The following is a 23239-nucleotide window of genomic DNA, read 5'->3' as shown; positions in this document are numbered from 1 at the left end:
GGCCCACTAGCGTCCCCCCACCCCCTGCCAGGAGTGGTTCACTCCAGCAGGGTTTACAACTGCTTCCCACCAAAGGGAACAGGCGGCCCAACCCCACTGGAGGGAAGAGAGGCCATTGAGGACCCTCAGGGGGGTAAGGGGGGGTGCTCCCTGAACAGTGCCAACCTGGCTCCCTGGCACTGCCCAAGGGGCAAACTGGCAGTGCCCTAGGTGCACATTGACACTGCCCACTGGACAGTGGGCAGTGCCAAGGGGGTGGGCCAGAGGGAGTGGGGCCTATTGGGGGGTGCAATTGTGGTAGGGGTACTGCTGCCACTCTCCAATCGGGATCAGTGGCAGAGGGAGGACAGATGGTGATCGGGGCTGGCCACCTGGGTGGAGGAGGGGATGGATCGGGACTGCCGAATGGGGCTGATCGGGAGATTGGGACTGGCTGGGTTGGGGGGGGGGGGGGGGGTCGGTGGGGGGTCGGTGAGATTGGGGCTGGCCAGAGAATGGGGACATAGGAATTGGCCTGGCAACGTCCAGGAGGCCAGCAATCGGGTGGCTGGGGGCGGGGTCAGCAAGGGCAGCAATGGGGGGGCTGGTGGTGGGTTGCTGTATGGCATTCTGGGATGCACAGAGTGTGGGAGATTCAATCTGAAAATCCCTCTAAAATTCGGCAGGAGTTACTCCCGTTTTCACGTGAATTGGGGACTTAGATTTTTTTTGGGAAAATCCCAGCTATTAAATATTATATTCACAATGGTTTGTTTGTGGAGAGATGTTAAACAAAAATGGAGAATCTTTTATTCTAAGTAGTAGTCATTTGGCTGTACAGAACCTACACATTGCTGAAAAAGAGACATGCTGTGAAAGCTTTTTGTCTTGTACTCATCAGGAGATTCACAAGAATATCAGTTACAAAGGGAACAACAATTTATACTGCATGAGATTTATACTAAAAGTTATACTAAGTAGTGTACAACATTGAATGTGATTCCACAATTGGACACTTGCTAAATAATCCTGATAGTGCTAAGAGTTAAACTGAAACCCAATTTAAGATTATCAATCAGGCTCGCAGTGTGGTTCATTTATGCATGCTAGAAACTACACTACACAGGGCCCTTTCCTTTTCAGACAGAAGGAGCATGTCTGTGCACAGTGCCTTTTTCAACTAAGATTACTAAGAATGCTATCAGATTGTTGTTCAGAAAAAATATTTTTGTTTATTTGCAGTTCTATTTACATCTCAGTACTCCACACAAGGTTGTACCTTCTGCTTCCCACCTGAGCTCCATCTCTTAACCACGACACAATGTCACATGATTATCTGGTGCTCCTGATATTAACCCTTTACTCTACAGATACTTCTCAGAAATGAACCGGTGTTGACTCAACTTTTCCTGCAAATTCTTTACTCAGAATTCCATTTTCAAATCTGTGGCGATACAAACACAATTTTGTAATACAAGCTTGCGAGTTATTCTCACATTCTTGTTAAATTCTCTAGTCCGCTATTTTAACAGGACATTAATCCATTTCAACTCACCAGATTAAGGTTTCTATCAAAATGGTGAGGCAAGAATTTAATCTGAGTGTCTTTGCATGCAAATATTTACAATGTGTAACTTAGAACATAGAACATAGAACAGTACAGCACAGAACAGGCCCTTCAGCCCACGATGTTGTGCTGAGCTTTATCTGAAACCAAGATCAAGCTATCCCACTCCCTATCATCCTGGTGTGCTCCATGTGTCTATCCAATAACCGCTTAAATGTTCCTAAAGTGTCTGACTCCACTATCACTTCAGGCAGTCCATTCCACACCCCAACCACTCTCTGCGTAAAGAACCTACCTCTGATATCCTTCCTATATCTCCCACCATGAACCCTATAGTTATGCCCCCTTGTAATAGCTCCATCCACCCGAGGAAATAGTCTTTGAACGTTCACTCTATCTATCCCCTTCATCATTTTATAAACCTCTATTAAGTCTCCCCTCAGCCTCCTCCGCTCCAGAGAGAACAGCCCTAGCTCCCTCAACCTTTCCTCATAAGACCTACCCTCCAAACCAGGCAGCATCCTGGTAAATCTCCTCTGCACTCTTTCCAGCGCTTCCACATCCTTCTTATAGTGAGGTGACCAGAACTGCACACAATATTCCAAATGTGGTCTCACCAAGGTCCTGTACAGTTGCAGCATAACCCCACGGCTCTTAAACTCCAACCCCCTGTTAATAAAAGCTAACACACTATAGGCCTTCTTCACAGCTCTATCCACTTGAGTGGCAACCTTTAGAGATCTGTAGATATGGACCCCAAGATCTCTCTGTTCCTCCACAGACTTCAGAACCCTACCTTTGACCCTGTAATCCACATTTAAATTAGTCCTACCAAAATGAATCACCTCACATTTATCAGGGTTAAACTCCATTTGCCATTTTTCAGCCCACTGTAACTTGAAGCTCCTTTTGTGGTTTGTGACACAAATGTCTCTAATGCAAGCTCAAGCTAACCTCAGAACATTATTTTGTGCCTGTACAAATAAAGTCTGAAAATCGGTACTAGTTTTACAAGTAAGGTCCGGAAGAAATGAATAAATCTAATCAGAAATGATAATTTGTTCTATTGTGTTTCGGCTATGAGAAACTACATTCACTTTAAGAGATGTATATGAAGCAGGGAACAGCTGTCCAGGGCTATGCCCATAATAAAGTAAAGATCAGGAGGCAGGTCTGAGATAATGGAGGAAAAATAAAAACTGTTTATACACTGCAATTTGTATTTTATTTTTATTTCCTTTGAGCCACGTATAACATTAAAACTCAACTTAAATAGAAATAAAATTACCTGTGATGGAAGAATAATCAGACCATACTGTCTAGGTAGGAAATATGCTCGAGTTTCAACCAAAAGCTCACAGATTGCTCTTCTAACTAAAATAATTGCCAAGAAAAAAATAGATCTTTATGCTGTAGTATAATTTTAAAGCAAACCAGAACCCAGGACTTGATGATTTGAGTTATAAGGAGAGACTGGATAGACAGGGACTTTTTTCCCTGGAGCGTAGGAGGCTTAGGAGTGATCTTATAGGTCGATAAAATAATGAGGGACATAGATAAGGTAGATAGTCAACATCTTTTCCCAAAGGTAGGGGAGTCTAAAACTAGAGGGCATAGGTTTAAGGGGAGAGGGGAGAGATAGAAAAGGGTCCAGAGGGGCAATTTTTTCACAGAGAGGATGGTGAATGTCTGGAACGAACTGCCAGAGGCAGTAATAGAGGCGGGTGCAATTTTGTCTTTTAAAAAGCATTTAGACGGTTACATGAGTAAGATGGGTATAGAGGGATGGATATGGGCCAAATGCGGGCATTTGGGATTAGCTTAATGGAAAAAACTGGGCGGCATAGACAAGTTGAGCCGAAGGGCCTGTTTCCACGCTGTAAACCTCTATCACTCTATGACTCATCAGGGACACCTACATCCTAATTTACATAAATTTTTATATCCTGTTATATTACACCATGTTTCTATGATAAATGATTTATTAGGAAGCCAAAGTTTGGATGCAGTTGCTTATGGTTAGCTATCCGTGGACTGAAGAAAACTGCCAGTGGGGAATTTGAACATACCCACGATTGTCAAAGCTAGCTTCTTTAAATCGTCCGAACTCATTTTTATTTTAAGGGTAAAATTTCCTCAGTTTGTTATCTTTAATTTGAACAAGTGTATGACTGCAAAAGGATCGAATATCCAAAACAATCTGATTTCAAGACTTGTAACTCATACTGCTCTCTAAAGGCAACATAGAGAAGGACATTGGTACAGTGCCAGTACCTCACGCAAGTGACATTCTTTATGTGTGAGTTTGTTAGTGCTTTTATTTGGATAATTGAAACCATTAGTGGAAACTCACTCCTCTCCAAATATAATATCCACATTCTTGTGATTTCCTACAGTAATATTTAGTTAACAAAGTACCAGAAACTCTGGTTGATTGTTCTATCCTTCGTGCAGAGATCCTGAGTCTAATTTTAACACTATTGCTAATTCGACTGAGAATTACTATTTCAGCACGGAGTAAGTCCCAAAGCTTGGACCTTTTTGTGGTGTATCATGCCAGGCCACATGTTTGATTATCTCCTGACTATTAGGAGAGCATTTGCACCTCTTTCTCCAATGCCATGGTGAAGCTATGCAGATTGATTCAGAATTTTTGATAGGATCGTTTCCCCCTGGACTAAAAATAGATATTGGGTTGGATTTTGCTGTGTAAAATTTGACCCCCAATCAAATTTCCAAGGCGATGCCTGGCTGTATTTCCTTTGCACATGGGTGGCAGATGCTTGCAGAGCATGGTGCAATGTTTGAATGTTTTTATCGAGCTGCTGGATTGCTCTATGGGGGCCACATGAACTTGATGGGCCAAATGGCCTCCTTCTGTGCTGTAATGATGCTATGATATGACACTATGAATGTTTGACTAACATAAGTTACTGTGAAAATATTTTTAAAAGTTGATGGGCAAGTCTAATGACAGCCCCGACTCAGAACAAAACCCAGCCCATTGCAACCACTGGTGTTCATGCTAATGAAATGGAAGTACATTGAATAAGTTGACATTGATCTCCATAATCAATAACGTAATTGACCAATTTTTAGAATTTTTTGCAAAATAACCTGTAACAAATTACAATTTTTGCTATATTTAAAGCAAATACAACTGCTGGGAATATTCTAGAAAAGAAACAATATAGCTAAATAACTAACTCAAAAAAATCAGTGCCGTACCTTTTTAACAAGTTCTGGAGCAAATATTGGCTCCCTTCCATTTTCAGCCAAGGAAGTTGTGATTTCCAATTTGCCCGTGCCCCGTTCCCTTGAGCCAGGTAGCAAGCAGGTTTCATTTTGTCTCCTCATAACAACGATTGTGGCACTTAGCTGATTGTGACGCACCCTGGCAACATTCTTGTAAACCTCCTCTGCACTCCCTACAGAGCAATTCTGTCCTTCCTGTAATATGATGACCAGAACTGCACACAATACTCCAGTTGTGGCCTCACCAGTGTTTAATACAATTCCAACATTATATCCTTACTTTTATATTCTATAACTTTGCCAATGAAAGAGAGCATTCCATATGCTTTCTTTAGAGCCTTATCTACCTGAACTGCTGCCTTTAAGGACCTGCGTACTTGTACGCCAAGATCTCTCACATCATCTACTCCTCTTAGTATATTCCTATTTATTGTGTATTCCCTATACCTGTTTGACCTCCCTAAGTGCATTGCCTCACACTTCTCTATATTAAAATCCATCTGCCACTTTACCGTCCAATCCACCAACCCATCTATATTGTTTTGGAGATTATAGCTATCCTCTATACTGTCCACTAATCAGCCAATCTTTTTGTCAGCTGCAAATTTCACAATTGTGCCCCCCATGTTCATGTTAATATATAACACAAGCAGTAAGGGTCCCAGCACCGAGCCCCGTGGAACACCACTTGAAACGACTTTCCATTCGCAAGAGCATCCATCGACTTTTACCCTTTGTTTCCTGCTACTAAGCCAACTTTTTATTCAGTTTGCCACATTATCCTGTATTCCATAGGCTTTTACTTTTTCTTTACTGATCTGCCATGTGGGACCTTGTCAAACGCATTGCTAAATTCCATGTACACAACATCCACTGCACTACCTTCATCAACCCTTCTTGTCACTTCCTCAAAGAATTCAATCAAATTTGTGAGGCAAGACCTTTCTTTAACAAATCCATGCTGACCTTCTCTGACTAGTCCATGCATTTCTACATGACCGTTAATCTTACCTCTCAGCACTGATTCTACTAATGTGTCCACCACCGATGTAAGACTAATTGGCCTATAATAGTTTGGCATTTCCTTTGATCCATTTTTAAACAATGGAACTACGTTTGCATTTCTCCAGTTCCTCCCCTGTATCTCTGGTGTGGATTAGAAAATCATCCTTAGAACATCTGCTACCTCCTTCCTGACCTCCTTCAGCAGCCTCGGAAACAATCCACTTGGCCCTGGCGACTTATCAACTTTCAAGGATTCCATCCCTTTGAGTACTTCCTCTCTCGTTATGATTATCTCGTCCAATATCTCAGTGTTCCTCCTGGATTACTATATCTGCAACATCCCTTTCCTTTGTTAACATGGAGACAAAATATTCATTTAATCCCTTTCCACAGCTTCAGCATCTACACACAAGTTCCCTTCTTCATCCCTAATATAGTCCATATTTTCCTTAACTAATATTTTATCATTAACATGTTGGTAAAATATCTTGCTAATCTTTCATCATGCCTTTTTACACACTTTTTTATACACCGTTCAATGATGCCAGCCTCACACCTCCTTCTCAGCTCTCACCTCCCCCTCATCCTGCTGTCTTATTTAAGCTGTAAATGACATAACCATGGATCTTTTTGCGTTCCGCACCCTTTCCCTGTTCACCCCAACCGATTTTATGCTTTCAGACGCCCAGGAATTGCTGCTTACCAGTCACAGCAGCCTAAGGAGGGAGGGCAAGAGCATCACCATATCAGAGCTGTAGCACAGCACTGATGGAAAAGTATTGTCAGTTGATCTGACACTCAGAGCCACCAGCTCAGATACTGGCACTGTGTAAACTTTAGAAGGTAGTATAGAGTTGGAATCTATACCTGGTGAGTCGTCAAGTACCTGTGGGTTTCAGTCCGGCAGGGAGAAAGGATAACTCGTACCAGATCACTAGGGGGTGAGGTCAAAAACCAGTTCTGTTACAGAGGACTCAGATGAGAACTTTGATTGGGCAGCATACAGGAGAGCATGCATACCACTGCTTGGCATGTAGCCCAGCCTGCCACCAAACCTCCTGTCACTGTCATGGATCACGGAGTTGTCCATAGGGCATTGTACAGAGCTTGAAGCCCATCGTTTCTACTACGGAAGTGGTGACTAGTTCCATGACAGCAGTTGTGAACCTGACTGTGAAGCAGTGTCTGATGGCCATTGTCTCCGTTTCCACTGAAGCATAGGCAGAAACCACCCAACATCCCAGTGCTGCAGTGACAGCTCAGACTGATGTCATGAGATGCATGCTTGTTGTCATGTCAGCTCAGACTTCTGCCATCATGGCTGTGGATTTCAGTTCTCTCAGGCCTGTATGCTCCTGCAGCAATCTATTAGAATTGCTGAAGTGCCGCCCTGGGGGAATGACAGTAACTCCGTGGAGCACAAACCTGCTGTCCTCTCTAAGGATGACAGCCTTCATCCTCCCACCAGTGTTGTTGCTGTTGCCTGTCAGTCAGTCAGCTGAGACTGGCTGACAGGCAACAGCCAGTTGTAGTCAGAAGCTGGAGTCTCACAGTGCACAGCTATCTCAGGGCATCCTGCAGATGGCAATGTGTCCGAGCAGTCAGACAGGTAAAGGCACGTGCAAGACAAGCACTGAGGAAATTCTTAAGTGTGAATAATTCATCCTTGTTTGTTTAATTGGATGGGTGATTTGATAAAGATGCGATGAAAAGGTTATTTGGTGTCTTTTATCGCAGGATCTTGGCCAAGAGGATGCATTGAGTCCAATATTATATAATTACTGTTGGCAATATGTTGTCATTTATAATATCACTGAAGAGATTAACATCTCAAAACCATGTGACATATGGAATGACAATTAGTTTGCATGAATAAATATTTTCTTTGTTGTGCTGCATTGATTCCAACTGTTGCAATGAACATGTAAGAAAACACAATCTTCAAGTTACACTAATTTTTACGGTGTAGGTGAAAACGCAAGCCAACAGGAAGCACCTGTGTACCTCAACGAGATTCAGCATGAAGAATGCAGAAGGCAGCTGTCAGGTCATGTGGTGTGTTCCAGAGAAAATCAACATGCAGAGCCAATCATCAATTATCAGGGTAATTCAGTAATATGCAGTAGGATTGGACCAGAATTATTTTGCCAAGGTGGGGCATCACGTAAAGGGATGGGAAGATGGGAATAGCAATGCAATGATGATGAAGTGAAGCTAAGTCACTTGAACAAAGTCCCCTTCACCATACCCTTTCAGACTAATTGAATGGATATTCCGCTGCAAGATATCCTCTGATGATTCCATGGTCTTTCACTCTTCACAGTCCTTGTTTCCTCAAACATGGGTTCTGTTCTCACCCTCTGTTTGGTGGTTAACCCAAAGTAGTTATTTTCTTCTGCTTGCCAGAGCAGTACATTTTGTGGATCTTCTTCCTCAACTGTTGGTCTGGCTGTCTCTGTGAATCTGAGGGACACTCCCCCACCCCCTCCCCCCCTTGCAATCAGCAAAAACAATTATCTTGTCATTTGTGTCTAGATGTTAAAGCTTGCACCTGACTTTCAGTAGGGTTTGACTTGGTTCCCATTCCTCCTGCCAACTAAAACACATAGGACTCTCGCCAGGCAGAGTTCAGTGTGACTTCACAACATTGCTCATTCCAGGGGATTCTGTTTTATCTTAAAGTAAAAGAGACAGTCTAATAAAGTCTACCGATCATAGCACTATATTTCATTTTACATATGCATTGAGCCCAATGTGCTGTCAAAGAACAAAGAACAAAGAAAATTACAGCACAAGAACAGGCCCTTCGGACCTCCAAACCTGCACTGACCATGCTGCCCAACTTAACTAAAACCCCCTACTCTTCCAGGGACCATATCCTTCCACTCCCATCCTATTCATGTATTTGTCAAGACACCCCTTAAAAGTCACTATCATACCTGCTTCCACTAACTCCCCCGGCAGCGAATTCCAGGCACCCACCCTCTGTGTAAAAAACATGCCTCGTACATCTCCTTTAAACCTTGCCCCTCACACCTTAAATCAATGCCCCCAGTAATTGACTCTTCCACCCTGGGAAAATGCTTCTGACTATTCACTCTGCCCATGCCTCTCATAATCTTGTAGACTTCTATCAGGTTGCCCCTCAACCTCCATCGTTCCAGTGAGAACAAATTAAGTTTCTCCAACCTCTCCTCATAGCGAATGCCCTCCATGCCAGACAACATCCTGGTAAATCTTTTCTGTACCCTCTCCAAAGCCTCCACATCTTTCTGGTAGTGTGGCGATCAGAATTGAACACTATATTTCAAGTGCGGCTTAACTAAGGTTCTAAAAAGCTGCAACATGACTTGTCAACCTTTAAACTCAATGCCCCGGCCGATGAAGGCAAGTATGCAGTATGCCTTCTTGACTACCTTCTCCACCTGCGTACTTGTACACCTAGATCCCTCTGCCTATCAGTACTCTTAAGGGTTCTACCATTTACTGTATATTTCCTATCTGTATTAGACCCTCCAAAATCCATAACCTCACATTTGTCCGGATTAAACTCCATCTGCCATCTCTCTGCCAAAGTCTCCAGCCAATCTATATCTTGCTGTATCCTCCTATCCTGCTGTATCCTCTGTCCTTACTGTTGGCAATATGTTGTTATTTATAATATCACTGAAGAGATTAACCATCTCAAAACCATGTGACATATGGAATGACAATTATTTTGCATGAATGAATATTTTCTTTGCTGTGCTGCATTGATTCCAGCTGTTGCAATGAACATGTGAGTAAACACAATCTTCAAGTTACACTATTTTTTCTGATGTAGGTGAAAACTCAAGCCAACAGGAAGCACCTGTGTACCTCAACAAGATTCAGCATGAAGAATGCAGAAGGCAGCTGTCAGGTCATGTGGTGTGTTCCAGAGAAAATCAACAGGCAGAGCCAATCATCAATTATCAGGGTAATTCAGGACTAAGGATTTGCAGGTTAGGTGGATTGGCAATGCTAAATTGCCGCTTAGTGTTCAAGATGTGTAGGTTAGGGGAGTAAGCCAGATGGCCTCTTCTGCACTGTAGGGATTCTATGAAATGAAATTCATTGGACCAGAATCTTCACGTGAAATAAACAGATCATAATAACATGTAATTTTCTTAAAAGGTAAAATAATCTACAACTGATTCATGATAATTCATTCATTGCACTATCCTGCGCATAGAACATTTTCAAGTTCTAACATGGAGTCATAGAGGTTTACAGCAAGGAAACAGGCCCTTCGGCCCAACTTGTCCATGCCGCCCCTTTTTTAAAATCCCGAAGCTAGTCCCAATTGCCTGCATTTGGCCCATATCTCTCTAAACCCATCTTACTCACGTAACTGTCTAAACGCTTGTTAAAAGACAAAATTGTACCCACCTCTACTACTACCCTCTGTGTGAAACAATTGCCCCTCTGGACCCTTTTGTAGCTCTCCCCTCTCACCTTAAACCTACGCCCTCTAGTTTTAGACTCCCCTACCTTTGGGAAAAGATATTGACTATCTAGCTGATCTATGCCCTCATTATTTTGTAGACCTCTATAAGATCATCCCTCAGCCTCCTACCCTTCAGAGAAAAAACTCCCAGTCTATCCAGCCTCTCCTTGTAACTCAAACCATCAAGCCCCGGTCGCATCCTAATAAATCTTTTCTAACAGTTAGGTACTGAGCTGGTTATTTGGCGGAGGTTTGTTGAGGTGTCAGGGTTCTCACCTGCTGGCTGAAGGGCCAGGGAGAGACGTGCGCAGCCGTTTTTTGGGAATGTCTGCTGAAACATATGCCAATCAGGCAGTGGTGAGGCCAGCAGAGGGCCTTCTCTTGGAATCAAGACACTGGGGATGGAAGTCTTGCCTACCGAGAGCTTCCAGCCAATCAGAGGCCAGCAGCTCATGTGCTCAGCAGCATCATTGGGGAGGCTGTGGCTGCTGCCAGCAGGCATAGGAGTCCCAGGATTGTGCACTGACTCAGGTCATAGCTAGGCAGTGTAGTGTTGGGGGGTGTGTGTGTGTTTCTGCAGGGCAGGGGTTACAGGAAGAGGGGTGCAGGAAGTCCGGCAGCAAGGGCATGGGAGTGGCTCATAGAGCCCTGCCTTTTTGAATGCCTATGATGGAGAGAGACAGTCTCCACCCCTACCCTCAAGGCCCCTCCCCTAGACTTGAGAAGCTGGCCGAGCAGTTTTATCTGTCATGTGTGCCAAAAGGTGCCAAGCCTGCCTGCAGCTGAATTAATACCAGTGGCAGCAACATGAGGACCTTAAGTGGCCATTAATTGGCCATGTAAGGGTCTCTATTAACGGTTGGCCAGGAAGTTTAACTGTAGGCCTTCCCATCCAGAACTTAATTCTGGAAGGCAGCGGGGTTCAAGTACACCACCATCTGCTTAAGTAAAGGCCCTTTCCATCTCCAAGCTCGCTACCAGTGATATAACAAGGTTCCAGCCATTGACCCTCTTGGGGACAAGTGAAAGACATTACCTGTTATCTACAGAGAATGGTCATGAAAATTGTTACCACAGAGGTTATAGCCAATTTTATTGAATAGCCACACTACACTCCTTTAAATGCATGAACTTTGCTATAGTAGTAATGCATTCAGTTTTCCTGATATATGGCACATACACCATTTTTGGTTTTGCCTCACTTGAAGCTAGAATGAACCTTAGACGCATCATTTAGATGATGTTGAAATTTTTTTCTAATCATGGAATGGAATAACATAAGACGTAGCTCAAATCAACAGAATCATAAAACTATATATTCAACCATTTTGACCTCAAAGACTGGATCAGACAAAGGTGTGATGTATGGTTAATTACATGATTATGTTGTTGTAAAGTTTAGTATTTTTATCCAAATGTATATTCTCTGTTACAACAAAATGTGCATTCATGTAACCCACTGTAATATCTTTCTTGGCTCAGTATTAATTTTTGTCTGATAATTCTCACTGTTCAGTTGGTGGCCATGCTTTCAGCTGCCTAGACCCTACACACTGGAATTCCCTGACTAAACCTCCCCTTCTGTCTACCCCTCTGTGCTCCTTCAAGACCCAGGAATGTTTAACTATATTAGAGATGCTGGGTAAATGCAAGTTGTTGTTGCTTTTTTGATGTATTTGATGCATTTATACATGAGGCTCCTGCCCGAGTCTGGTTGGCACAGGATCAATGCCGTTAAAATTGGGAATTGGCAGGAACAAAGCTGGAAATGGAACTGCTCCATTTTAGATGCTCACCTGCTCGGTTTCCGCTCACAGAGTTGGAACCTGTTCCCCACCTGAACCCCTCAATTTTCCGTAAGTGGAGATGAATCTCTACAAAGTCCTGAAAAAAGAAACTGACTCTAATGGAAGAAAAAAGAACCACAAACATTTAATCTTAATGAGGACTATTGTACAGAATTCTTTTTGTCTGAGAATGCTAACTAAATTATTTTTTATGGCTTTCACAAGGAGGTAGCTCGTCAGAAAATAATATAGAACTGTCTATAATACTTGAAAATGGAAAGACTCCATCCAGTTATGAAGGTATTTTGGGAAATAAAATGGACTTTTCATGGAAGATTTCTGAGCAATGGGCTGGAAGGCATTCTGAATGTGTTTTATATGTATTGTGTTCTGCAGAAACAGCCTTTGCCACATTTTCCTCAGTGCCACAAAGAAGCAGGAATCCATCTAAACATGGAATTTGTCCCTTCAATAATGAAGGTAATTTAATTGTATTAGCTCATCCTAGCAAAATATGTTCAAATAAATTTGTGTGTACCATTCAGAGGATCCAAAACATTCAGTTTGTGGGATTCTGAGATTCACATTACAGCCAACGGCAGACGCATCAGCCAGGAAGGAGATTCTCCTCTAAGCCATCAGGGAGTTGTAATCATACTTGAGATTCCATTCAAACATAAACAGTTGTTGTATAATCATTTTCTTAACATTTTCTTAACAGTTTCAAGTAAGTGGCGTCAGCATCAATGTCTATCATTTGGGACTTCAGGGTCATGTGTATCCTGATGTGGAGATGCTGGCGTTGGACTGGGGTAAATACAGTAAGAAGTCTAACAACACCAGGTTAAAGTCCAACGCTTTCGGAGCGTGCTCGCTCCGAAAGCTAGTGGCATTTGCTACCAAATAAACCTGTTGGACTTTAACCTGGTGTTGTTAGACTTCTTAATGTGTATCCTGACAGAGGTGCAAAAACTGCTAAATGCTAACAATCAGTAAATAGCACATGGAAATGCAGAAATACACATTACCATGTCGACGTTATGTATTCCCTTCCCAATCGTAATTCACCCCTACACCAGGGTACCACGGATGGGATAGACTCATCTGAACACTGAAGATGAATATCGCTGCACTCCTCACAACACTACCCCCTCCACTCCCTGACATCTAAATTTGAGATAAGTATTAAAAGGCACTTCCTTTGATTTCTGCATTTTCTTGAGAGTAAAACTTCAGAAAATGTCTTAGCAACACCAGCACCTAAAAGAATATCTAAAATCTAATGATGTGAAAGCTGGGGGTTTCAGGCAGAGCTATAACACTAATGGTATATTGAAGGGAGGAAGGGCACATAAATGATCAGAGTCAGAGCTCTGAATTGAGTGAATGGGAGCTGCAGGAAGTTCAAAAGATGGGGTGAGTGAGGTCATGGAGGGATATAAAGATAGCGGAGAGGAACTTAACTTCAGTGTGTTCTGACGTGTAGCCAGTGTAGATTAATGAGGGCGAGGTGACGATTTGAACAAGTTGTAATTTGTGCAGGAAGGTTCAGGTGAGGAGATGGTCAGCCATAATCTTGTTCAGTGTGGAGGAGCAGGCTCACGGGGTCAAATGGCCCACTCCTACTCCTATTTCAGATGTTCCTATGTACATTTTTAAATCTAATATTGAACTACTATCTGAGAACAGTTAGCCCTATTCTTCAGGTAATGCAGCCATTTACACTTAACCTTCACATTAATTTGTTTTTGAGTTTCAAGCTACAATGAATCTAAAATAATGATTTGTAAAATTACTCTTTCAGCAGGTGTCCTTACACTGCTATCACCCAACCTTTACGCTCAGAAACTCCATTGTTACCCAGGGTGGCGATTTTAATCATATTCTGGTTATCAATACTGACTGTATTACTACAGAACTTATTCAAGCATAGTGTTGTCAGTAGGGAAGCTAGCGTGATGCTCTTAGTCACCATGCTCCTGTTGTAAGTGTGCAAAAACCAATTTGAGTATAAGACCAAAGGAGGAAATAAGAGAAACTTTCTTCATCCTTGTGGTCAGTTGCTGAGTTGAGATCTTAGTTCTTTCCTTGTTTGCCAGAAGGGAGGTCTGCACCAGGCACGGTTAAGGAGCCAGTGCACCAAATCTGTGTGGTCCTTATTTTGGATAAGTGCAGTAGACCAGACATTGTGATGTCCAACAGAGAGGGTCATAGGTATTTTTTGCTGTTTATCTTTGTGTTTAATTTATTTTGAAAAATCCATATTAACTTAGAATGATTTTCACTTTGAGAGTTTGTATCGTTTTTGTTGTAGAACATTGCAGGTTATATTCCGATGAGCTAGGGTTTGTGAGATCACTCTGTTTAGAACAATTAAAAAACTGTATTGGCAGCATCTTGTCAAGGCCCTGGGCCAATATTTCACTTAGTTGTAGAATGCAGATGCTGTTAATGTGTAGATGAAAATGCAAGCTAATTTGTAAGCTGCAATGTGAGAAATAATTTATTAACGTATTTTTTTAGTGATGTTGAATAATGGACAATTTTTGCTTAAGACACCCAAGATCCCGACTCTTCTTCAAATGGCTCCTTGTAATCTGTAATGTCCATCTGAACGTGCAGAAGAGGCCTCGGTTTAATTTCTCATCTAAAGCGTGATAGTCTGACAATACGGCACTTCCTTTGTTTTGCATCAGAGTCTAATTTTAGATTATTTGCTCAAGTCCTGAGGTGGGACCATAAATTTCTGGATTGGGGGTGTGAAGGCTCCCAACTGAACTCTGCTGACAAGTAGTCAACAAACAAGCCACAATTGAGCACTGAACAAACTCTAAGGATTGACATCAGTGAACTATGTAAAGGGAAGCGTTTAGGAAACAGAATCATTTCAAATTGCGGGCATCTTTATTTTTAATCTCTCTCAAGAAATAAATTAAGTTTCCACCTCACTCCTTGCCAAGTTACAGCAAGGAAATTCCCAGTCCATGATTAGACCAGAAGAAATAGGAGTTGGAGTGGGCCATTTGGTACTTTTTACTTGCTCCACCATTCAATAAGATTAGGGCTGAACCTTTGCATCAACTCTATCTTTCTACCCTATCCCCATGTTCTTTGATCCTCTTTGTTCCCAGAAATTTATCAATCTCTATTTTGAACATACTCAATGACTGAGCATCGACCCTTGAGGATAGAGAATTCCAAAGATTCGCAATCCTCTGTATGAAGGAATTTCTCCTCACCTCAGTCCTAAATGGCTGCCCATTATCCTAAATCTATGAATTCCAGTTCTAGGCATTTCAATGTAAATTCATCAGACTTGGAAAAGTTTATTATTGCCTGTGTCTGGGGGAGAGGATACAAGACATCCAAATGTGGACAATCCAGAATGAGGGGAGAAGTTCTTTATTTCAAATATATTTTGACCCATTGTTTTGTTTTATCAAGGAGCTCCTTTTATTACACCACCGCTTGACAATTCGAAACAAAACAGTGATTGCGCTTCAGCAGATGAATACACAAATGTTCACTGTGAAATGAATGAAGCCTCATCCAAAGATCAACATCCATCAGGTGTTGAACATTTTCTTTAAATTCCTTAACACTATAGTTTATAATTATACTAACTTTTATTACGGAGGTGAAAACTCAAGCTAACGGGAAGCCCCTGTGTACCACAATTAAATTCACAAGGAAGGAAGCATTAGGCTTTGACTTAAATGATGGAAAAATTGTTAGAATGAATCCGGTCATGTGGCCTCTTCCTGAGAAAATCAGCATCCAGAACCAATTATCAATCATCAAGGCAATCCAGTACTAAAGCTGTAGGAGTGGACTAAAGTGTTCAAGTAAAGTAAACTATAGCAATACATATTTTTCTTATAAGGTAAAATAATCTGCAGCTGATTAGTGAAAATTCATTCATTGCACCATCCTGTGCATGGAATGTTCCCAAGTTCCTACACTTAGGTACTAGCTGAATTATTGGCCTGGACTTCTGCCAAGATGGGATGACTTGGTAACCCTTTAAAAATAGTCATCAGAACCCGATTCCACTACTTCCTCATTCCCAGGGTTTCTAATTTTCGGGAGTGCCTTTTAAGGGTGAAGTCTGGTTCGGTTAAAAAATTCACACCCTGCATCCTGAGCTGGCCATTTCCATTGCTGGGATAGGCATGTTTTAGCCATCCACAATTTTCATGCAGTTAGGCCAGGTTTTCAATGAGTCGTGGTTCACGGCATCTCAGAGATGTCACAAACCATAGTGTATATCAGAAAGCCTTTAGAAAAGCAAGTTCAAATGTTTCTCCTCATGCCCCCATGCCAATTGAATCTCCCGACCACTTTCTATGGCCCTTCTTGTTCCTATGCCAAGCTGTACCCTCCAAACAACATCTATGGTCCCTCATGCTCCCTCATGCCATTATATTCCTCCACCCACCCTGTTGCCCCTCATGCCTCCATGCTCCCATGCCAATGTATGTTCCTCAACAACCCCTCTGCCCCCTCATGACCCTTGCCAGGCTGTGGCACTTCCATCTATCTACTATAACTGGCCCTTTGCAGAGATAATCATGCTTGATGACATTAAAGTTTGTTGTCAGTAAGGACGCCACTTCTGAAATGGTTGAGCTTGTACAAATGATATTATGAATAACTTTGAATAACTCATCACTCAGTCATCCTGTATCCTGATAATTTGTCTAATCTGCTGGACTTTTTCCTAACTCCCGATCCTAAATTTATTTGGAGGCTGGTTATATCACACAAGTGGGACAGAGAAGAGACAATTTTATTTGACAGCCACATCGGTGTTACACCTTGTCTCGGATTATTTGAAGTTTGTTTGCATTGGGCCCATTTTTCGGGTCAAAAGCAGTGCTAAAGAGTTCAATATGGTGCACATTCACTCAATCTGTACTGGAGTTCACTGCAGTGATGAGGATGTCCTGCAATCACTTTGAGCGTCTGCCTGAAACGGGTCTTTGGCTTATTATTTATGCAAATTGGGGCTTGATGTCCCTTTCAGGTGCCAGTCTCAAATTGGACTGTGAGTGACAGCTTTCTCTGGCATGCAGTTCAGATGAGCACATTCTAAAGATACTGAATGATCCGGATTGCAACTGGGATCACTGCCTGCTTCTACTCGGTCTCCTTCTGCTGTGCTTGAGCTAATCTCGCTCACACCCTCGTGTGATGAGCAAGTTGCCTTTGGAGCCATGGCTAACACATGCAGCTCGCCTCTACTGTACAAATAAGGCCGATGGACTAATTTCCTGCGGCCCTGCTCTTGGCCCCTTTAAGCATGTGCCATGAACCCTGTATCTGGATGGTGTCCTGATTCTGTGCCATCAGATTTCGTGGTCTGGTTGTCCAAATTCTGAAATAGTTAGATTCCCCAGGGCTATTAACCCTCACCTTGAGTGCCACATTCCTTTTAAAACCTCCATTAATATCAATAATTATAGCATCGAGCTCCCAAATTGTTTTAAGGAGTAGTCATTTTTGTGACCCTGATAGCAGAAAAGCTCTTACCATGATACTAATGCATCATTTTTTGACACTAAGGAATGAATGATTCACTCCAGCTCTATGGTAATATGCAAGAACCAAACAGTGAGGATACTCCAGCACATGAATATGCAAACTTTCTGGATCTTGCAGCATGTGAGTTGATTTATTTGACCTTAGCAAAATAAAAAGTCATATTGCCTATGAACATCATAGGTAATACGACTTATTTTCACATCAAATAAACAAAAAATAACATTGAAGATATAACATGGATGAGAGTGAAAACCGCCAGAGCCATGTTTATTCAGCTGTGCTTTTCCAGCCAGGAAAGAATTATTGAAAAGGCCACAAGATGCTTATCCTATGAATGTGACAGGAACTCAGCTCATATCCTAGTACATCCATGGAATCTGAAGATTCTGGGGCAGTATTAATTCATTATATTTTTTACAACATTTAGGAGTTCTTTTCATATGTGCGAATGCAACGTATTCTCCACTTACCCACACGGAATCCAAGAGTGTACCTGCTTTGTAAAGTTGCACTATTCTAAACTACTTGCTCGCCTTTGCCCCCATGTATTTATTTCCCCCCTGTTTCTTCCTTCAATCTGGGGACCGGACATTCATTGGGAAACTACACTGTAGCCATGTCCATGGCTGGTGTCACTGGTGTCCATGCTGCACGTGATCTGTGCATTTGTGCCTGTACCACTGCTGAGACTTAATGCAGTTCTCCATGAGTTGGAGCTCGCCCTCTGCCCTGCTACATATTGCTCTCTCTCATGAATCAGCTGAGAACTGGCAACATTCATCTGAACAGGCCGACTCAATTTTAAAATCAAGTCTTTTATAATCTTGGCACGACTTGAGAAACATAGTGCAACATGTATTTCCGAGAACAGATTTGTTTTGCACACCAGCATCTGTCTGATTTCATCAGTACTGAGAAATTACAATAGATCCTGCAGATTACAGGTTCTGATGAAATGTATTTATTATTTTCCTTTATTGAAACATAAAAGTGTGATAAACAATAGAATCAGACAATCACTTTTGACTCGTATATATATATTTTAACATAAATGGTGAGAAAATTGCTAGAATTAATCATCAGAAGCAGTAAGTGAGACCCTGACAAAGGAGAAGTAGGTAGTTTTCTGAAAGGTTTTCTGTGGGGCAGAATTTTGTGGTCCTCTGCTGGCAGATTTTCAGGTGGGTAGAGTTTCCTGGGTGGCCTTCCCACTACCCGCCTGCCCACCCTCGTCTTGTCTGCAATTTTACGTGGGGTTGGCAAGACTGGCAGGAGGAGTTCAAGGGAAGAGCGTTAAATCACTGTAGGGCTGATGGGATTGGAGGGGAAAACTTGTAAATAATTACTTACATTATATGATATTTTGGGCCAAGTCAGTTAAATGGGATAAGTGGTTTCACACTTAAGCTATAAGAATCTGGAATGTCCTGGTTCAGAAGGTCATAGGTACACAGTTATTTCAGGTATTCAAAAGTGTGGTAAATACTTAATTGAGAAGTAAAGGACATGGAGAAGAGAAAGATAATTCAGATTAAATATATAGAGCTGTCAAAAATAGTAATGGGCTGAATGGCCGACTCTCATCCTTATGTTGCTAATTTGAAAATTGAAACAAATATTTGACACTGAATGATAAACACCTTTCTCCTGCATTATAACAGCATCTACACTTCAACATTATTTTATCTGTAAAGCACTTTCAAATCTCGAATGGTCATGGAAAATGCTGTATAAATGCAAATCTTTATTTTCTCTTTTGATTATCAAGCTGTGCCATCATTTGGCTTGGTGCCGGTTCAGAGCACGAATGTTACTGGGGCAGCTGGAAATGCAAACCCTCTGTAACCCACTTCAGGTGAGTGAACTAATTCTGTCAGTTGTTACTCTGACCCATAATCAGTGGTCGCTTGAACTGATGGTGATTTATCTCCTCCGCAGGCACTCCGGATCTCCATCGCGACCACAACCGCAGCACTAACACTGCCAAGAAAAAGAGAGGAATCCTGTGTTTTTGAGAATAGCATTTCCAAAGTAAATTCTCTATGGCAGTTGCTTCCATATTTCATCCCGGTTCTATTGTTGAGTGAAAGGCAGAAAAAACAGAGTCTTGTTTTATAATGTCAATTGTCTAAATGTTGTAGGTTCTGGAACAGAATAAATCAAGATTTGAGCAGATATATTATTACTTAATAATTCATTAATATATACTGTTCAGTCTGCAATGAGACTCAAGTTTCATTAGTATGGGTTTCATAATAACATTTACCATTTAATTGGAGAAAGTTGCAGACAACCAATTATTTATACACAGTATTTAGATTCAAGGCATGAATATTATGCTGTTACTAATAGATTATTAAAAGCTATTGAAATAAAGCAATTAGGGCAGCAGAAATTGAATGGGGTAGCACTAAGCAATCATGTGACTTATGTGCTTGGCTTGATTCTAAAATTCCAAGTTTTCTTTGAGAGAAACTGCCTACACTGGGAAATTGCATTGTTTCCCGTTCTTAATTTTAAAGATGTTTCTTCATGGAGTATCTGCACTGAACAATAGGTTTGGGCAGATACCCGGTTCGTATCATATGGACAGGGTGATGAAGGGTGGAGATAGAGAGCGTATGTAATTAACTTTTCATTTCCGTTTTCCTCCATTCTTATTCCCTCCTGCCAGGAAATATGAGTATCCCCCAGAACTTTGTCAAGAACGTAAAGTCATCAAATCAAAGCTATTTGTTGCATTGGATATGTCTGTATTACTCTTTGCTTGAGAAATCCATTTTATCCCACTGCCCAGCCCTGTGTCTTCCTCCACTTCGAAATATTCATCCTGTCTGTGACAAGGATGTGCTTTTTTAAAAAAAGAGATGTAATTTGTAAGTTTTCTTTCTCTGGCTGAGTTTTTTAAAAACTGGAACCTTGTAAAGGCAATGGAAGCTGCCCAGACAGCTAAAATACACAGTGACGATCCGCCATGTGGGATGTGAAAAAAAAGACACTTAACTTCCTGGGGGCATGAAAGACCGCAGTTGGAATTCTCCGACCTTGCAGGAATTTTCCGATCCCGCTGCAATGAATGGATATTTGGCTGGACGCCAAATTCTCTGGTGGTGGGGAATATGACATTGGAGAATACCGGCCCCCATTGCCTGTTGGTTTTACACTACCTAAGACTGTTACAGTCAGATCTGGTGAGGGAGAATAGAGGTGACATTTCACCATTCGTCATGTGGTCGTAACATTCCTTAAAAATGAAACGATCTCCACCATATCCATTCTTTATCGCTTTTAAAAGTTATTCTCAGGATGTGGGAGTTCCAGTGTTTTGACCCAGTGATGATCAAGGGATGATAGTGTATGTTCAGGTTTTGATAGTGCAGTGGAAATTGGAGGTAATGTTGTTCCCATGCAGTTGCTGTTCTTGCTCTTCTACATGTTGGAAGTCATGGATTTGGGAGAGGCTGTCGAAAATGTCTTGCTAGTTGCTGCACTGTATCTTATAGATGCTTAACCCTGGAAACAGAGAAAATATTCATTCCCATTTCATTGAAATCAACACCCTCATAATTTTTTTAAAACTCAAATAAATCTCCTCTTAACTGCCTCTGCTCCAGCTGAAATGGTTCCTACATCTTAAATAATTTCTCATAAATAACACTTCCCATCCCTGATTCATCTCAGTGAATCGGCACCATATCCTTTCATTGGTTTTAATTACCCGGATTTTCCAGTCCCGTTGTGGGAGATTCGGCTCCTCGCCAAACGTCTGTTGACTTTCAGTGGGACCGGGCAATCCGGTGGTGGGCAGGGCTAGAAAGTGCTGCCCAATGCCTTTTCCAGAATGGTGTTGCCAAAACTGCACACATTGCTCAAACTGTGGTCCAACCATTGCCTTTTAGAAATGCATCCTTTACTCTTTACTATTGCACTCAATACCCCAATCTGTCATTCTCCTACTGCCTTTTTTAAATGGCTTTATATACCTGCACTTGCACTCTCAGAGAATATTGATTTGTATTTCAAAATCATTCTAGTCATGTGCGTATACTGCTATCCCGCCGGAATTAACTACCACCTATCTCTCCCAAAGTTACCATCTGCCTACTCATTTTAACCTGTTTAAATCCTCCTGAAGTCTTTTGCAGCTCCCATTTTTCAGCAAATCTCCTACTTTTGTGCTGACACCAAGTTTCGATAACACATCTCCTACGTCCAAGCCCCATAGCTACTTGAAAGCTCAATCACCCCACTGATCTTCTTTCCACTCCTGTAGGTGCGCGAGATCATAACTCAATGGAGTGAAGGTCAAACATCTATCTCAGCAATGTACTGCAGTCCGAGCTGCCCAGGGTAGCACATTCCTGTCTCTGACAGATGCATGAATTTAGTGGCTCATGGCATGGCCCAAGCCCAATTTTTAAAGAATTATTTCAAAAGGGGCAGCATCCGCCAAGCTGTGAATTCACGTAAATGAGAGATGTATCTGGAACGCGAGTCCTCAGTTCATTAAACACTAGGCTTTTGTTTCGTGCTTTAAAGTATTTGTATGCCCAAACTGTTTATTTGCATAATAAAACCAACTGATGCACTCTGTAATGTTTATGTGATGTAAGATGAAAAAAATAATTTGTTCTGATATTATAATAACTGCTATGCCAACGCAGAAGCTCCAGGACATTTAGAATCATAGAATCCTGCAGTGCAGAAAGAGGCCATTCGACCCATTGAGTCTGCACATCCCCAACGAGGCCCTATCCCCATAACCCCTTGTATTTACCCTAGCTAGTCTCCAACACTAAGGGGCAATTTAGCATGGCCAATCCAACTAACCCACACATATGTCCGTTCCATAATAATTCTAGAAAGATGAAGACATAATTTACTGGAGTCTACCATAAAAAGTCATTGAGCTTTACCAAACTGATTTCTAGAATGTATATTTGTATTACTTTGATGATTATTGTTGTTAAAACTTTGTAAATAAAGGCTACATTGATGTAATTAATTATTCCTTCTCATGAATAGCCAGCTACCTCATCCAACTTTGCACACCTTTGATGTTGCTGCTGCTCAGTTACAGATGCTAAGATTTTTACCTTCCGGAATCCCAGCCTTTGGACCTTCATTCACAACAACATCTCTACAGCCACTGATTTTGCTCAACTGCACCCGCACTCCCACCTTAAGTGTCCTCGTTCCCAGTAAACCTTTATTTTCTCTCACCCTGGCCCTTTTTTCCACTCCCTAAGTCCAAGACCTGCAGATTTGAAAGGATATGGGAAACTGGCTTAGCCCCATTCACCACCAGAGTAGGCTGGACTACTGAAAGCATTATCAGGCATTCTATGGTAAAACTGCTCACTATCTCAGGATCATCCTGGAATGCAAAAATAACTCTCAACTTAAACGTTCCTCTTAAATCTCTGACCCCTGTCCCCTCCACCTTCACCTCCAACAAGTGTGAGGAGCTTATAGCCTTCCTTGTCATGAATCAAGTCAATCCAGTCAGCTGTGTTTGTTACGTCCCTCCCTTTCGCTTGCCATCTTCCCATGCCTGAACTCCTTTTGTTTCCTATCTCTCCTCAAACCTTCTTTGAACTCGTCTGTTCCTTCTGCCTCACTTCCTGTTGCCTC

General features: G+C 41.8%; 1 protein-coding gene across 1 annotated transcript in view; it reads left to right on the top strand.

Annotated features, from left to right (window-relative positions):
* LOC144509100 (uncharacterized) overlaps positions 1 to 19450 on the top strand; it is a 67567-nt gene extending 48117 nt beyond the window's left edge. The window contains exons 7-10 of the mRNA XM_078237500.1: positions 7776 to 7910; positions 12287 to 12361; positions 12458 to 12541; positions 19374 to 19450. Coding sequence (XP_078093626.1) covers positions 7776 to 7910; positions 12287 to 12361; positions 12458 to 12541; positions 19374 to 19450 — 371 coding nt within the window. The remainder of the gene's footprint in view (positions 1 to 7775; positions 7911 to 12286; positions 12362 to 12457; positions 12542 to 19373) is intronic.
* Positions 19451 to 23239: the final 3789 nt, after the last annotated feature.

The sequence above is a fragment of the Mustelus asterias genome, chromosome 1 (genome assembly GCF_964213995.1).
Source record: "Mustelus asterias chromosome 1, sMusAst1.hap1.1, whole genome shotgun sequence".
Classification (NCBI taxonomy): domain Eukaryota; kingdom Metazoa; phylum Chordata; class Chondrichthyes; order Carcharhiniformes; family Triakidae; genus Mustelus; species Mustelus asterias.
The sequence above is the reverse complement of the archived record's forward strand: the minus strand, read 5'-3'. Positions and strand labels throughout refer to the sequence as shown.